The sequence below is a fragment of the Oxyura jamaicensis genome, chromosome Z, assembly GCF_011077185.1.
Source record: "Oxyura jamaicensis isolate SHBP4307 breed ruddy duck chromosome Z, BPBGC_Ojam_1.0, whole genome shotgun sequence".
In the NCBI taxonomy this organism is placed as follows: Eukaryota; Metazoa; Chordata; class Aves; order Anseriformes; family Anatidae; genus Oxyura; species Oxyura jamaicensis.
The window spans coordinates 22,650,291-22,668,450 of NC_048926.1; the positions used below are offsets into that span (position 1 = coordinate 22,650,291).

Below are 18,160 nucleotides of genomic sequence, written 5' to 3' on the forward strand. Positions count from 1 at the left end.
TTGCTGGTGGTTTCTAGCTTCTGTCATGAATAAGTTTTTTCCCCATGAAAGTACTACTATCGTGTTATCAATAGATGAACAGCAAAAGCTGAGAATAGAAGAGAGAATTTCTAATCCTACTTTTAAATACAACTGTTTGATTTAGAGACAAAATATTTCTAAAAAAAATAATTATTTTCTGTGGCTGGTACTTGCAAATGATGTACTTTCCTCTTCATTCTGAACTTATACCAATAATGACTACTACACTAGGCAAGTCATCTTTGTTATTTACTAGAAGTTTCTAAACCCAAACTCTCAAAGACAGCAAGGGGGACTCTTCAGTTCAATCAACGTCTCTACTGAAGAGATTCAGCATCTTAAAGGAACGACTGTTCCTTCTCCCTCCCCAAATTTGCAACATTTTGATCACCTGTAATAATCTCTCAACAGCCCTAATCTTGCAGCCCTAGTGCAGACACTGTAAATACTGAAAATGTTGCCTGCTAGAGGATTACAGAATTGGGTCCTAATGCTTACAATTACGCTTGAAGAACTGAAGACAACTTTTCCCCAGGACCCAGATCCGGTTTTAAGGGATTGCTGCACTTTCCTGTGTTTGCTTCTCAAAAGGTTTCAAAAAAACCTGAAATGCCAGTTAAGTTCTTCCATATTTTAAAAGGAACAAGCACACTATTATTATACTAAAACAGGTAATATGTACTTACCAAACCATTGCAGTTGCTTAAGGCCACTTTAGTTGTACTGTGTTGGTCTTGCAAATATCCTGTGTAATGACAGTGGTCTAAAAAATCGTGCTTCCATTGAGGTCCATCTTTCCCCCAGTATTCTACTGTAAAATGTCTGGACACCAGATCTGTGTTGAGAGTCAGGTTTAAATGAAAGTGCTTGCCATAGGCAGAAAGTTTAAAAAATAACTTAGATGCTGCCAGTTCTTGGTCATAGGGGTCTGTGCTCCTCCTCCTTCTTGAGGGTTTAGCATTTTTCACAGTAAAGCTGAGGAAGGCTCCATTTTGATCAACCCTTATTGGGATTGTTAGCTGGTAGTGTTCAAGGTAAGACAGGAATTCCTCTTTGTAATCACAAGGTAAGACAGTCCATGGAGTGGGCATAGAAGAGAAGAAAATATAACAGGAAACAACAAGTAGTAGTATAAACATAAACCATATTTTGGCTAAATCTCATCACCCTCATGAGTAAAAGTCATTTTCAGGTAAACACATGATGTAGACAGAGCTTTACTAAAGAAAATAAACTGTTCTTCCCTTCTTTTTAAGTCAACAAAATGCGTCCTCTTTCATATTAATCTGATGTCACTGGAAATAAAGTTTTTAACTATTTATCTTTTCCTATTCACCCAAAATATGTAAATGTGGGGCTAAATTCTACCTAAAAAGGACGTATTCTTTCCACTGATACCATTCAAAGACAAAAGCTATTAGATCCACCTGCAAGAATAAAAACAGTAGTAATGAAAAGTACTGTATTGTAAAACATCTAAATGACTCTTCTTTCCATTAAAAACCTATAAATGTTAACAGATCAAAGTAAAATTAGATCCTTACTTCCTAGTTTAAAAACATGATAATGACTTTATGGCAAGTCTTTGAAGTATTACAAAGTACATCATCTTACCAATTTAATTTGCAACGTTTTTGTATGGTTAAAACTAGAAAGAAATTAAAGCAACAACTCAATCAGCTTTGTTATAATCAAGCTTGAACGACAATGAATCATGATAAAACTAAGAGCAGAGCCTGTATGATCTCATTAATTATACAAACATGGTTTAGAAAATATTTCCCAAATGCAATGCAAAAATCAATGACTCTTCTCAGCTACAGAGGTTGGACCCCTACCTTGAGAACTATATGTAAGCCTGTTGTCACTGTGAAATTCCGATGCAACCATGACTAGGCTCAAAATCCATGTCCACGTCTTCCAAAAAATTTCCATAATTTAGAAAAACAGAGAGCTTTTTTTTTCCTCCTCCGTGGAGGGCTACCTGTGTGCTATAGAGCTAACTCCACTCCAGAATCGCACCATAACAGGTCTATTTACTTTATTCTATTTCCAAATTAACTATTGGATGTTCCACTTTTTGACGGGTATTCTTTTCCAACAACCTGTACTTTCTTCTAGATCTGCAGTCATTTTCTCAATTCAAAATAAGTAGTTGTAATATTCCTTAAATATGAGTAAGATGTTAGACTGGGTAGCTACTGAACTTGCTCCGTTTCTTTTCCTGAAAAACAAAACAAAATGAGTCAAGTTAAACTTTCTACTAAAACAGATCTGTCCTGAAAAACATAAAGCCACCATAACGTATTATGCAAAATATAACACTGTGAAAAAGTATTCATCCATTACCAACTTTAATATCCGAGATCACAATCTTAAAAAAATTACTATTAATCTTTTACTAGTAGCTCAACACAGCTTAAGATATGCATATATGTTCCGAGTTGAACAGGTGTGAGAATTTATAAAATTAAGGTTTCTTATTGCTCAAATACTGTGTTCAGGCTTGTTCCAGCTATAATCAATGCACTGTAGTCATCAATTTCTGCAGAGAATAGCTATACCCAATACACTGGAAGACAGGGGAAGAACCTGGGAAAGAATCCAGAGCAAAGTTATCTGATCTTTCTGCAGCATGTATTTTGTTATTACTTGGGCCTGGGTTCTGCTTATGCAGGCAGAATTTTCATTCACTTAAATGAGAACACTGCATTCTAGTACCAGAGAAACAATTTCAGTATTTGAAATTATTCACCCATACATGTTCTGAGATTAAGCATTTGTTGTTAAAAATATTTTATGTATACAAACTACAGTTGGATATACCAGAATATATTCTTATTTTCATTTTGCAAATCATGGGATTGGGAGAAAAATGCTTTATTTTCTCTCCCTAGCCCCATTTAAAACACTTTTGCAATAATACCGAAAAGCAGCTCTAGCTGTGGCCAGGGATTAAATGGAAGGACTCTGCAGCCACCTAACAGTCCAGTAACATGGGACATGAAACCATGTGTTGTGTCAGCTGGTAATAATCAGTCCTCTTAAGCACTCTTAGCACACCTGTGCGTAGAGCAAGCTCTGCAGAAGTAGGCAGAACAGAACCAGAACACCTGAGAAGGGAAAACCGTTCAAAAACACATTACCAAAAGTGTACACAGTCAGTTATACATGCACCAGATAATTTGCCTTTCTAAAATTCTGGGAGTGATTTACAACATTCATTCAGACAGGAAATTCCCCTGCAGTCCGTGGATAATTTATAAAGGTTGAAGAGTTGTATGTCACCTCAAGAAAAATCAACATCACGCAAATCCCAATTACTAACATCATAGTGAATATCAGGAAACTTCTTAGCCAATTTGAGATGTACCTGTTACCAGTAAATGACCTGACCAGTCCAATGCCTACTTTTAATATTTCTTCCAAGACAGCACACAGGACTTAATGAGGTTGTAGGGGGAATAAAATATACTTTGCAAGCATAGTTTGGACTTAGTAATATATATATATATATACATGTATATATATATATATATATATATTTTTTTTTTTTCTGGGGAAGCAAAAGGATTTAGTGATGCCATTCACATAAGGCAAGGCCTTAGAGGATAAAATCTCTGATCTGGCCTTCCACATAAAACCTTTATTTTCTAGCTAATATTTAATTACAGCTTTTAGCCTTTTACAAGTTTTGTGAGGCATAATCAATCCCATACTCTTCAGCTTCATTAGTACAATAAAGAATATGCCTTACTTCCAACCTGAGAACATCCAGTTTCAAATTCCACTGAATCTTGCTTTACATGTCTGTAATGAGCTTTTTTCTCCTTGCATGGACAGTTATAGTCTGATACAATCAACTCTTGACACTCCCTGATAAGCAGCTCAACCTACTCAGTTTACCTCACTGCGCAATACAGTTTCCAGATGCCTAATTATTTCTACAGCCTTTTTTTTTTTCCCCGAGTCCTTTCCAATTTGTCAGCATCTCTTTTCATGCACAGACACCAGAACTGGACAGTAGTCCAGCAATGGCTCCGTACTGCCATATATACAGACAACACTGCCTCACAACTTTTACTTAGCCAAAAAAAATCACAATGGGGAGCTCACACTCAGCCTCTTAGGCTGATAATGAATTACCCAAGCATAAAGATCTCTGAAACTGTGGTGCCTAGGGAACTCAGTAGCTCTGAATACCAGAAGCAAACTATGGTGCCCAGTATTTAGCTGCCACTTGGGTTGACAGCACCCAAGCATCACCTGTGTCCTGTATTCTTTCAGGGGTCTGTGCAAAATGGTGTCCCTCATTCAAAGCCCTGGTCCTCACATAAGAAAATCTCCTTTCACATTAAGCTTGCTGGAAGTTTCAGTAGAACTTTTAACCTCTTTTCGAAAAGTATTATAGCTGGCTTGTGCACTGATACAAAGAGGGAAGATGCAGCTGTATTAAGCCTCTGGATTAAGAAACTGGAATGGATGTGAAGGATAGACCAAGTCAGGTAACTCCAGATAGAGTACTGACACTATGTGGCGCCCAGCACCTACACCCTCTTCCCTGCAGCATCTTCCTTCCTACCTATGAGATATTTTCAGCATTCCAGTTTTATTGCGGTCATCAAGACGACTCATGTCATCAGTACTAGGCTCACAGTAAGAAGCATTTCCTCTGCCTCACAGCTGAACTACATCTCCATCCACCGTAAAACAGGTATGGCTCCCTAACATTTACCTCAAGCTACAGTTCCTGCTTAATTACAAACGTACTGACAAACAGCAAAGAAAAACATACAACGTGTTTCTAAATCCAGAATGCTGGGTTTAGACAAAGGTGGTACTGTGCAGTGGGATTTCTGTGGAGGCACTTGTGACAGAGCGGCAGTCCTGTCTTTGCTGCCTGGAGACTCCTATTCACCGGAACTCAATGAGGATTAAAAAATGCTTTTAAAAAGAGGGGCCATAAACACACACAAGGGAGACTTCGGGGCAGGATGCAGATCACCGCGGGCTGCCCAGCCACAGCGCTCAGACCAGCCACCTCGGCGGCCTCCTCCTGAGCAAAGGGACGCGGTGAAGGCGCCCGGGGCAACCGAAGCGTCCCCTCAACTGGACCCGGCTCAAGCCTGACGGCCGGCAAGCCGCCAAGCGACAGCTCCCCGCCGCGCCGGGCGGAGCACCGCCACACGGGCTGCCGGCGTCCCCTCAGCCGAGCGGCGGCGGGCTCTCCCGACACGACACGCCTTCCAGCCCCGGCGGCACACCGCGGCCGCCGACCGCACGAGCCTGCGGGGCCGAGCTGAGCGCGGCGGGACCGAGGGGAGAAACCGGGGGGCAGCGGGCTGGGCGGGGAGCGGCGGCCGGGGGCCGGCGGTCGCCGCCTCCCCGCTCCCTCCCCCGGGCAACGGCCTCGCCGCGGGGCCGAGGGCCGCCCAGCGCCCGCCGCCCCTGACGGCCGGCCCGCCGGTGGTACGAGCGGTTGCTACGGCAATGGGGAGGGGAGGGAGGGGGTCAGGCACCCGAATGCCATCGCAGGTATCGGGGCTGCGGATCAGCAGTGCCCCCCGCGCTAGGCGGGCAGGAAGGGAGCGGGGCCGGGGGCAGGTAGGAGGGACGGGACGGCTCTTTCTCCCGGGGAGTGAGGAGAAAGCGGGGCGAGAAGCGCGCACGCACACACACACACACACACCCCGGCCCCGCCGGGATCCGCTGTCAGTGTCGTCCTGGGGGCGAGAGATACAAAGAGGCAAGGAGAGCACGCCCGGGGCTCGAGCAGTGTGTGCGAGTGTGTGTGTGAGTGTGCACGCACAGCCACAGGCGTGTTGCACGCGCGTCCGCGCACACAAACCCTTCACAAGACCGACTTAGCGGGAAAAGCTGGCGTTGAAGCAAGCTGGAGGTCACCAGACACACATCCCTCAAAGCAGTTTCAGAAGGGGAAGGAATGAAAAAAAAAAAAAAAAAAAAGAGAGAAGGGGGAAAAAAAAAAAAAAAAGAAAAAAAAAGAGCCCTCCTCCCTAGGGAGACGAGAGGGAAGAGTCTGGTTGCTGCGGTGGAGCTGATCCTAAAGTTAACTTTCAGCAGCCCATTTCCAGACAGCAGCGCTGAATCTATTTGGATAAAACGCGTGTGACCCAGACACTTGGCGTTTGGCCCAAACGCGTTGCACCGGCAGCCCAAATAAAAACAAGAGTCTGACTCTCTCCCTCCCTCTCCCTCTCTCTCTCTCCTCTTGTACAACAATGAAAGAAATTAGCGAAGACAAAACCCGCACACACACCGCCGGGCAGCGAGAGCCCACTTACCTCCCCCCACCAAACAATGTCCCTTTGAACCCCGGGGCCGCCGCGCAGGCAGACGTACTCCGATTAAAAAGAAAAAAAAAAAAAAAAAAAAAGGAAAAAAAAAAAAAAAAGGAAAAAAAGCGCGGCTCCGCGGGGTTAAGAGTCTGGCAATTCCCAGGCGGCCCGAAGTAAATCAAAACCACACGCTTCCATCTTCCTGACGAGCCCGGCGAGCGGCGGGGCTGCGGGACGGCGCTGAGCCGAGCCGAGCGCAGCCCGGGCTCCTGCGCCCCGGCACGGCCCCGGGACGGGCTCCGGCCGCCCCAAACGCCGGGCTGCCCGGGCTGCGAGCAGCCCCGAGCTGTCCTGGGCTGCGGAGGGAGGGAGGGAAGGAGGGACGGGACGGAGGGGGGGGGGGGGGGGGGGGTTGCGGCTGCTTTGGTCTGCATCTGGTTTTTGGTTTGGGGATTTGTTTTGTTGTTGTTTTTCCTCTTCTTCCCCCGTCTACCGACGGTTTAGTATGGAACTCGGAGAAAATGGAAAAAAAGGAGTAGTAGTGGAAAAAAAGTTGCACGGCTCGAGACCGTAGTGCATAAATCGCTGCTCGTCTCGGTCGAAAAATCCTCGCACCCCCTTCCCCCATCCTCAAAGGTTTCTCTCTGAAATTACTCCAAATCCACCTCGCCTAATGCAAGATAAAGCTCCCCCCGCTCCCCGAAGCCCTGCACGCACCATTACTCGGGACACGAGAAAAGCAAAAGTTTCATTGAATAGCGCGAAATCTTCCTTACCGTTCTCATCTTCAATTTCTGATATAAAGTAAGTTTCAAACAATAGAGATTGCACAGGACGGTTCCCGTATTCCTCTCTGCTTTTCCCCTCTGAGCAAGCAACCACCGGGGTTATATTCTCCAACAGAATCAAATTCTCTAGCCTTCCTAAAAGGGGTTTTTTAAAAAACGGACCGACTTGGCAGGAGGAAGGATGCCATCAATTCACCCAACCTATCACCCTGCACATTTTGTCTTTCCAACGAGGAGCGGGGGGGGAGAGGTGGGGGGGGGGGAGGAAGGAAGGAAAAACAGGCTTATATTGGGGTGGGGGTGGGTGCCCTCCTCTCGAGCAGCCTCCTCTGTGCAAAATACCATGTGAATACCGTGAGTGGGGGGGCGGGGGGAGACAGCGCGAAGGGGGGAGGGAGGGGAGGAGGGAGGAGGAGGAGGAGGAGAGCGGGGGGGGAGGCAGGCAGAGCAGGAAGGACTCGGGAAAGCTCGGCTGAAGTAGCCCCAGACCTCCTCTCGCTGCCGGCCCCCGGCCAAGCCGAGCGCGGCGGCGGCGGGGAGCCTTTGGCAGCCTCGCCCGGGGGACGGCGCGGAGCACGCTGACGTCAGCCTGCAGATGTGCCCCGGCTCCGGCGCCGCGCCCGCGCATGCGCGCCGCGTCACGTGGCGGCGGAGACCGGGGGGGGCGGGGGTACAGTCGGGGTAACGAGAAACAGCGGGACGCCGGGGGGGGGGGTGAGGGGACGGTAACGGGTCCGCCGCCCCCCGTGTGGTGAGGCGAGGGGGGACCCCGCTAGCCCGGCCTGGCCGTGGGCACCGAGCCTCCTGCACGTCCATCCCCTCTCCGCAGAGGCGCGGGGGATGCCGGCGGAGGTCTGCCGCCGGTCCCCGGCCGGTTTTTTTTCCGTGGGTTTCCTTCGAAATAACAGCACTAAGCAACCCGTCGCCTGTAGAGGAGGGCGAGCGGGCGGCCGGCGGGCAGCCCACCGGGTAGCGCTTTCGCTTTCGCTTGCCGCGAGGAGCCCGGTGGCACCGGGGGAGGCGCTGAGGGGACGGGGAGCCGGGCAGCCCCCGGTAACCAAAAAAAAAAAAAAAAAAAAAAAAAAAAAAATATACAAAAGTTTCCTTCGTAAAAATCGGGTTTCATGCTCTTTGCTAACGCTTCCCAGGCGGTGCTCGTTTCGGTCCCGTGCCGAGGCGGGAGGTGTGTGATCCCTCCGCTGACCCTACAGCGCTCGGCCGAGCCGTGCAGCCACCGCCGGGTCTGGTCCAGACGCAGCGCCCGGCTGCGTGGCGGGGTTGCATTTCTGCGTACAGCCGGGTGAACTTTCTTTCAACAGTACGTCCGACGGAGTAAGCGCAAGCCGCTGCGCAGGCACTCGCGTCTGTCTGTCGCCAGCCCCGCTGACGTTCCCCGCCGGGTTCAGTCGGCCCTTATCCGCCAGCCCTTCGCGCAGCCGTTAGGCAAGGCATCGTTAGGGTTCTGCGAAGTGTAGAGGACGTTAATTAACGGCCGGCAAGACGCGGAGCCCAGCCGCGCTGGGTGGCGGCGGCGGGACTCGAACCCGCGTCGCCGTCCTCGGACCGTGCGGCGGAGCTGCGCCCCGGGAGGCGTTGCTCGGGCAGACGGCGCCATCTCGCGCCGGCGGGGGGGCGGCCTCCGCCGCGGCGGCTGCTGCTAGGGCTGGCGCCCCCGGTCGTGTGTCCCCCGTAAACCCTCGCCTGTGATGGTTTTTGTCATTTATAAGGCGATCACACTCAGATACCGTAGCCACACCGCGCGTCTCGACGCAGCGGTCAGGTGGAGAGCCGTGAGCGTCTCCTTCTGACAGGACGCACGGAGAGTTTTTTCCCCGTCCTCCATCAGGACCAAAAATGACGCTTTGGACAGAGACACACGTGGGCCAGTTGCCTCCTGCGATGTGGGAGACCTGCCTGCGGATCAGGACCTGCCTCAGTCAGAGTGGGGAATGCTGCCTGGCAGCTGACAGGGGGCTCTTCTGGTGGAGGGGGACCGAGCTCCCCCTGCCTGGAGCTGATCCACGGCCTATGACTGATTAAATACTCATCAAGCTAAAAAGAAAGGCAGCTCAGCACTGTCTGGCTAGGGCACTCACGCGGGTTCAACTCCCTGCTCTAAATCAAGCGAAGCAAAGATTTGGGCTCTGCAAAACCCAGCTGCTTGCTCAGACCAACAAGTTATTTATTCTCTGTCCCAGACAACTAAATTTTCTTGCCTACACCCACTGCTGGAGCTGAGGAAATGTTTCCAATAGCAATTTTGTCAAAACTGGTATATTACCAGGAAAAGCTTTGGCTCCAGTTAAAAATTTCCTGACCATCTGTAATTAGAATTTCTGACAGAATTCCCAATACATTTTGACTTACCTTTTTTGCTTTTGCATATATTTTTTTTCAGAGTGAACCTGGTTCAGATAAAAATAGTGAGCTTATTTGATGGCTTTTATTTTTGTCTCATCAGCCTGAATAATATCCATATGTTTTTTATTATTGGCAACTTTTTGAAAAAGTAACTCTCACAAAGTTGTATGCAGATTCTTAGTATTTTTTCTTTGCTGGAAGTAGAAGTCTTTCTCAAGCTGTCAGACAGCAAAGATAGGAACTCTGCTATGAATTCTGATAATATGTGCAAGCCATTCTGTGTCTCAAAGGCTCTGGAAAGGATTACAGATTTATTGAGCACAGAGGATATTACTCCATGTCTTAATGGGTTTGTTAGTCTTTGCTGACCAGGGAAGTAGCTAGCTAAAGCACTGAGCACTCTCAACTCTACTTTTAGGCCTTCGAATCCTTTAGCATGTCAGTCAACAGCTGATAAGATTGGCAAGCACACTTCTTTGTTTAAATAAGTATTTATATTAAACTTCAATTTAACATTGCTAGATACACTCAGAGGTATTTGGGGTGGATTCCAGGAATCTTGCTATTAACTCTAATAAATATGGGAGCTACAAGTTTTTGCTGCACAGTACTGTAAGATGAGATTCTCATTCCCTATATTTCAAGACATGCTTGAAAATACATGTTTTCTCCAACATGTACCTTCATCTGGTCACTGAAGACTCAAGTGTCATAACCTATCATGTTCAGAAATATCCCAGCAGTGTTTGGGGAGATAATAATCATTTTTTAAAATTCAGTATACCAGAATAAATGACACCAGTTCTGTACTGACCCATTCTTGATCTGGTAAATTCCATGTACGGAATCAGAAAATAATTCTCTTACTATTCCTTTGTCAGGGCTGGGAAAAATTGGAGTGCTGCTTTTAGAACATACAGCAAATCTGTCAGATTTCTCATTTGTTTGAATTCTCCTCAGTATGGCTACCTCCTACCTCAAATTAGATTACAAGTCTCCTCCAGAGCTGGACAGCAAGCTACTGCTGCCTTTGGAGAAGCTAATAGGACGTTATTGACAAGCCACATATCTTCCCATTGTATTGTACATAACTTCTACCACCATGTAAATATGCTCACACAAGTAGATGAGCTCACACATCATCCACGCTCCCTAATTTAGACATATCCATAAGCTAGCATACTTTTTAATTGAATAACTTTAGATAGCTTTCTGAATTCAACTTTGATTGAAAAAGTCTTGATGTGTGAGGTAGAGAAGGTGACATACTTGCTACAATATAGTTGATCACAGTTAAAAAAAAAAAAAAAAAAAAAAAGTGCACAATAACCTTGTGTTTACCTATGCTATAGGTCCTGTGGTTTATCTGTGCTTATGGGGAGAAAAGCAGTACATAAGGGCTTCATTTTCAGTCCTCTGAACTAAAAGATCACAGGGTTGCTTGAAGGTAATGATGCTACCGAGACCCAGTATCTTTCACTGGCATTTCCTCGTAAAAAGCTTGAATTCAGATTGCTTACAAATCTCGTCTCCCTTTGCAGGAAGAGGTGTTCAGCCCAATGACAATCACTGTCCACGCAAGAGAGGTAAAGGCTATTGTGCCTGGCACTCTGTATTTCAGTGTGCCAAGAAAAGAGAGAATGCATATCAAAGGGTCCTTTCAATTGGAAAAATGCACCCCTTTTGAGCTGAACTATCCTTGATGGCCCTCTAAAACTAAATTCACAGCAATTAATTTTGTTTCAAGTATGGTCTTGCGGATCCTTCTGCCCAACAATGCGGATGTTGCCAATAATATCTTCATTTAAATATGAAGAGCCTCGCTAAAGGCAAGATGGTAGACCATCCTTTTCTAGGATGCTCCCCGGGAGCAGCTGTTTGTGTTATGCTGATATGGGGCTTATCGTCATCAGAGCCTTCTTAATTCCACAAGAACCCGTGAACCTGAACAACCCAATTATTTTAGTGTAAGATTTGGAAATAAAACTGGAAAACTCAGTTCATGTAAGCTTGGCATCCCCCAGGCCCTGGACAGCTTCCTCCCTGACCTAATGCAGATGAGGCAGAGCAGAGAGAAGATCAGAAGATGTGAATGAGGGTACACTCAGGGCTTGCTCAAAACATGGAGGGGGTGGGCAGCGGGAGGGGTATGATTAGCTCTCTCTATAGTAAACCTGAAAGGAAGCTCAAGCTGATTAAGGAATACGTTTAGCAGAATGGATATTTGCTTCAAATTTTCCAGGCAAATAGATGGGCCTGATCCTATTCCTGATACAATTAAAGTAGAAAGCACAGAAAAAATAATAATAATAAAGCTCCATAAAAGAACAGGAATTACAGTTAGCAGAAAAGAACACAGAACTCAGATAAGAGAGTTGTTTTCTTTCAAAGAGAGTATATTTTTCCATTTTGTCTCTTTCCAGCTTTCCGCATCAAGAGAGAGATACCAAAAAGATTAGCCTGGTAGGCATAAACAGATTGTTAAACGTAGCATTTTCCAGCTATACACATAATAATTTTTATATGTATATATTTTATTGTTCTGTTATTTTCCTATTTCCAGACAAAATTGTTCATAAAATCTTAATCTGTGAAAATTACAAAGAACAAAGTTGAGACAAATTGTACCATGTGTGGACAATGTGTATGGAAAATCTCTATGGAAAAATCAGGTAAATGGTATTCCTCAAAGATTAATGTATACAGAAACATATATAAGCTATGCATAAATTCTTAGCAAAAATGCAAGGATTCAGTTACTTTGATTTTAGAATGAAAAACCTGGAACTAACTCACAAGGCTTGGCTATCAGCATGCAGAGCACTGCAGTGTTTTGCAGTCTGGCACTCAGCTCTAGGAATGACAGCCCATGCAGAATTAGGCACCTTGGTCTAAGAAGCTGGGTGATTTGTTTAGTTTCTGAACTGGAGGAGGGCTACAGAACTCATACTGACAAGCATTGCAGACTGCTCATTTAGTATCTGCTGAAGTATGTGGTGATTCTCCATTTCTTGGTACGCTTTGTATAAAAGCATGGACTCATACACTAATGTCCGAGATTGTAAAACTGGATTGTGAAATGAGCATGGATTTATTTTGAATGGAAAGAATTGAACTTTCCATATTCCTGGACGGTATAGCTGGAAAAGATTTATTAAAGACTCTAGAGCATACAGTGTATACTGCTTTGGACACAAATTACAGGTTTTGTCTAATTTAGATAGCTTTCTGGCATTCATTCTACCATAGTATCTTGTAACAATTTATAAATGGAACTACCTTTAATAAAAGCTGTTAATCCAATGGTTCAAGGAAGAATTGAAAACAAGGGTTAATACACACCTCTATTCTGGTAATTCTTGGGTATCCCCCCAAAAACGCAGAGACAAGTTGTGAACTTGTGTTCACTTGTGAACTAAGGTGTTAGGTGAATATAGTAAGTATACTTTCCATTTCTTTCTTCCTACCTCACAAGTAACTTCTATGTTCATTTTCATATAGGATTATCACAACACTGACATTTCCTTGATTAGTGAGGACAGTTCTTCTTGAAGGGTGTTATTACAGCCCCTGTTAAAAGGCCATTTCGCTTTTACATCTTATTTAGGTTTGGCTGGCTTTGTGTGAAGGTGTTTTTCACAGCAGCAAGGGCTCTGACCTCCAAAAGCAAACAAATTTGGGGTATGACTCCCTAAGCAGATGAATTTTAGGTATGGCCCAGTAGCCATTTTTATGTTAAGAACACTCTTCAGCTTTTTCAGTACAAATTTTGAGTGGCTGAACTTAAAAGAACTTTCCATTAGTTTTCAAAGGAGTAAAGGAGTCCACTGGTGTTATCAGGCATCCACCGCACTGTTGGACTTCACACTGAGGCAGCCAAGGAACATCCATATATTGTGTTTTGCTGCTCTGCCGTGACAGCAGTGATTTCACAGGAAAGAGAACTAATAAAAATATCCCCCCAAAAGAACAAAGTAAGTCCCCCAAAAGAACAGGTACTCTTTCCACGATAGTGACGACAACCATTTGTTAAATGAACCTGTCAAAACCCTTGGCTACCTATAAAAAGTCTGGGAGCAAAAGCAAATAACTGTGATCATTAAAAATGTATATTAAACTTTGATAGGACTTAGTGCTCTGAATCTTCTGATATTCTTCTAAATATTCTTGAAATGCTTTCAGTCTTACATGTATCTTGATTTTTTATTTTGTAAAAGCTTACTGTTGTGTTTTAAAGCTAAAACTAAAATAAAGAACTTCCAATAGAAGCTCAGAGGTCACAACATGAGTTTTCCAGCATCTGAAAAATGTCTTTTTCATATTTTGGTGACAAATCAGCCATGAATTAAGAACACAAAAATAAAATTTAGTTCTAAGAAGTCAAGAGCTTATATTTCTTAGTTACAAGTCTATCTGCAATATACAATCTGTGAATTGAAATATGGCCTGGGTTTAGCGTTCTTTTATTCCTGTTATAGCCATTAAGTGATGATTTGCAATGAAAGGCAAGTTATACCAAAAAAGGATGAGTTTCAGTTGTTCTAAAAAAATTTTCAGAAAGCTACTTTGATGCAAATATTATGGTTCAACAGGCTTGCACAGTGTATACTGTAGTTCTGCATTCTAACATGAAATAACCGTAAGACTATCCAGAGATAAGATGTTGGTTTGTGGTTGTTCACAGATGTTTGAGGGCAAAGGAGGAGGGAAAAGCAACTTGTTCCTGTGTTTGTACTTACATGGTTAGCCAAGATCAAAAGCAACCTCATCCTCCATCTGGTCATTTCTGGAAACTCTGAGTTGGATTCAAGCTGATTATAGCAGCAACCTTCTGCACTCCTGAAAGAGTAACTTCTCCAACACCTATTTTATTTTATTTTTTTTTTTAACAAACAAGCAAAAACCACACAAGCAAAAAAATAAATAAATGCTGTGTTCCCACAATGCCTGAATCTCCATCAGTGGTACTAAGGTCTATGTATTATTTTCATAAATTTTGTATTTAAGAGTATATCAAGATACTTGTCAGACAAAATGAAAGTATTCTAGTAAATGGATTAATAGCTAAGGAAATCTACATGCTTGAAGAAAATGCTAAACATTTATCTTCAGCTCATTGCATCCACAACTGCATCTATAATCCAGCACAGATCTGCACAATTTCATACATAGATCAGGTTATCTAACAATAAATTGAGTAAGTTCTTATATAAGTTATTACATGAGCAGTTTTCTGCATAGATTTGATTTTATACTTAATACAACTCATCCAGTGCAGCCACTTTATATAAAGTTCAGCCAGCTGTAAGCACCTACAGCTATCTTGACTTAACAGCACATTTAGGAGGGCAATCAAGCTTACACACTGAGAGCAAACACAGATGCAGATATCCCACCTGGAAACACTTATCTACAGTGATACAAACAGCTATGGTTGGCATTTGCTAAGAGATCAGATGAGACTAAAAGGGACTTCAGTGCAATGAAGCATTTGTCACTCTCTGATGTAAGGATCTACATAAATAATTTAACTGAATTTGTGCAAAATCACACCCTCAGTTCAGCCGGTACAAACTTTTTATCGGGCCCAAGTACCTTTTAGTAACTGAATGTTAATGAGGTAATTTACAGTTACTTCCACCCCTGTAAGAATGCCTATTTCGCTAGCTTGGGCTCTTAACTATGAAATTACTGACTTGGACCCAATGCTCCTTGCAAGTCCCTCCCAACTCAGGATATTCGGTGATTCTCTGACACCGTTAATCACCTGGGGTTACAGCCCAGCCATTGAAAGTCTACACAGAGTTTTATTTCTCATTTTCAGATAGCTGGCCTGGGTACCATTCTCTCTCTCTCTGTCCCCCGTTACAATGTCTGACTTTCAGAGGTGAGGAACAGAATTGGGATTCTCTCTGAATAAGGCTGGGGGAGGGAGTGGGCTAACCTTTGCTCTCTGTTTTACCCCAGATTTTCGGCTTTGCACATGAATGGATACCCTTCTATTGAGGCCTTTCTGTTGGGGGATGAAACAAATTAAGTGCAAAAGAATACCACGGAATTCACTTTGTGCACTATCTCTGCAAAGTTTTTTTCTTTTCTTTTATTTCTTTTTTTTTTTTTTTTTTTCCTGGGACTCCATGGAAAAAAAAAATCAGAAGCTTGAAATGTCTTGTGCAAAACTTTCAAAATAGACAGGGCAGCCCAACATTCCTCACAGTCGGCTCTACAATAAAACTGCGCACAAATCTCTTACCAACTACACACTTTCTTACCAAAGATGGAGTGTAAAATAAGTTGCTATAATTCTTCTGAAGTCCATCTGTGGTTATGAAGATAAAATGTTTTGCGCTTGTTTGTTTAATCGTTGCTGCCCTCTAAGGACAGAGACTAGGTGCCTTTTTTCTTTCCTTTCTTTAGTTCAATAATTTGGGGATTTTAACAAAATATGCATAATGTGCAGAAAAAGATTTTTTTTCGTCTTGAGGACAAAACTCTTGATGACAAAGTACCCGTAGTCTCTATAAGTACAATTACATGATATGATTGTTTTTCTCTAAGAGCCTTATTATGGTCCTGTTGTTAAACATTACACATGTTCTAGTAAATGTGCCTGGGTGGCTACCAAAGGGTCTTCTGCCCCCTTGCTAACATTTAGGCCTTTAAACATCTCAGAACTTTTTCCAGGTGTTTCATCTATGTGTTTCATCTTGTATGATTCAATATGAAAAGCTTTGTAACTTCCATAAAATAATGTTTTGCTATTGCAAAAACATTTCTATCTTGTCTTATGGTTAGTTCAAACTCAGATCCTTAGCATTTCTCATCTTTGTTTTTGAAAAAGCAATTTCTGAAGCACTCAGACAGTTTGATAACTGTACAATACAAGCACTGCAGTTTTACAATTAGGAAGATCTAATACTCATGTCTGTATTTTGCTCTACAGGCTGAGCATAAAGTGTAGTGGCAGGTGAAGACCCAGGGCTTTGGGCTGTGAGAATTAGGTGAAACTGGGAAAGGGCTCACCTATTGTTGCTTATCTGGTTTAGACTCCGCTTTTCAGACCAGAGTACAGGCCCTCACAGCAAGTAGTACTGCTTTTGAGGTTAAATTAGTATAGTCTAGATTACACAAATTATTTTTTTAAAAACACAGTCAAATTAAATTTAGGCTAATTAACTATAGTTAGAAGGTAATTTGCATGATTAACAAACAGATTTTTAACCTTTGGAGAAAAATAATTATAATAATAATAACTAAAAGGAAATCCCCCTTTAAAATAGTTTATTTGGGATTTGCTTCTTATCCATCTTTCTTCTTGTTATTTTACCAAAATAAACATACTTAATTGTTTTCTCCATAATACTGGTAACAAGATCAGAGTTCTCCCTACAAATATGACAGCTTTGTCAGAGTAGGTAATTTGTATTTCCTAACTTTGCACTTGGTCCTCAGGCAATCATCCCATGGCAGGCAGAATAATGCTTTAAACCCTTGAGCTATAGAGTCCTAGCCTGGCCAGCTGGAAGCAGAATAGGTTTCCCCTTACCCATTGCCAATGTGCTGGACTCAACCAATTCCCTGAAGAAAAATGACTATATACTTGGCACACGACAGCTACTAAATTTAAACTCCTCCCGCCCCTATATACTAAGCTTTCTATCTGGTTCAACACTGAACTCCTATGATCTGGCCAGCGTGGATTCAGAAAGGGATCTTAGCCATCAATAAATGTAGTGAAAATTAGGCTTTGCTTTCCTTTCCTTTCCTTCATAGTACTAAAAGGAAGTTTCAGGGAGATGGAAAATGTGGCAGATGCAGCCAATCTGACATGCCATCTACAATCATTTTGGCTCAGTTTCCTGCGCCAGTCCACATCCGATTGCACTGCTCCAATTCTCTCACGAATTACTGTCGTCTGTAGCAATGTGCGTGCCTAACCAGCAAATCTGATCTGAATGCAGATTTTCTAGAAAGGAATGGAAGAGGAAAATAATCCGAATAGTCACTTTCACTAAATGAAAAATATTTTTAGTCAGGGTTCTCAACTGTTCCTGGGACTTGTACAGATTTATTCAACATCATATGGAATAATCATTCTATACCCATCTTGTGATTGTTTAAAATAAGTCCCACCAAACTGAACAAATGCTGGCTCTGTGACTTGCAGACATTAATTTAACCCTCACAACTCTTGAGTTCTCTCATGTCCCTTAATTCTAGAGAAAGTTTAGTTACAGAACTAATATCTTTTTGTCAAATGAGATTACGTTATATACTAGCCATGTAGGTTGTAAGCCTGATGGATGCTACATAAGAGTGAACAAATATGAAGAACTCTGGCTTAAGAGACCAGTAATGAAATTTGACTATGATAGAAGCAGAAGCATGGTTCTCTGACAATGTAAAAAATGAAATCAAGCTAATTTTGTGTTTGATTTCAATGAAAGCAGGATTGGCCTCTTTATTTTTTATTAATCTATTTTTGACACTTAGGACTCTCTAACTATCTGCAATTTCCATGATTCCTAAAACCTTTTTTATGTCAAGATGGAATGACCCATTAAAACCTCTTACAGCCACCCTTAGTATGTATACCAACAATAGGATGAATGTAGGCTAACTTGACAGAAAAAGAAAATGATACATCAGATATTCAGAACCCATAACCACATCCCTTAAATTAAATAGAAA

At 43.2% G+C, this 18,160-nt stretch overlaps 1 protein-coding gene across 9 annotated transcripts in view; it reads right to left on the minus strand.

The window, feature by feature from the left end:
- The window catches only part of ADAMTS6 (ADAM metallopeptidase with thrombospondin type 1 motif 6), a 155,593-nt gene extending 147,965 nt beyond the window's left edge, over nt 1-7,628 (minus strand). For 2 of the 9 annotated variants that reach the window (XM_035310451.1, XM_035310446.1), the window contains exons 1-3: nt 7,097-7,525; nt 1,860-2,245; nt 708-1,072 (exon numbers count right to left, since the gene is read on the minus strand). In XM_035310451.1, the coding sequence (XP_035166342.1) occupies nt 708-1,072; nt 1,860-1,956 (462 nt within the window). In that variant the 5' untranslated portion in view covers nt 1,957-2,245; nt 7,097-7,525. Of the gene's footprint in view, nt 1-707; nt 1,449-1,859; nt 2,246-6,326; nt 7,533-7,597 lie in introns of those variants that run through there. The other 7 variants (XM_035310447.1, XM_035310452.1, XM_035310449.1 and 4 more) reach the window with 7 other exon arrangements.
- Between the last annotated feature and the right edge of the window lie 10,532 nt (nt 7,629-18,160).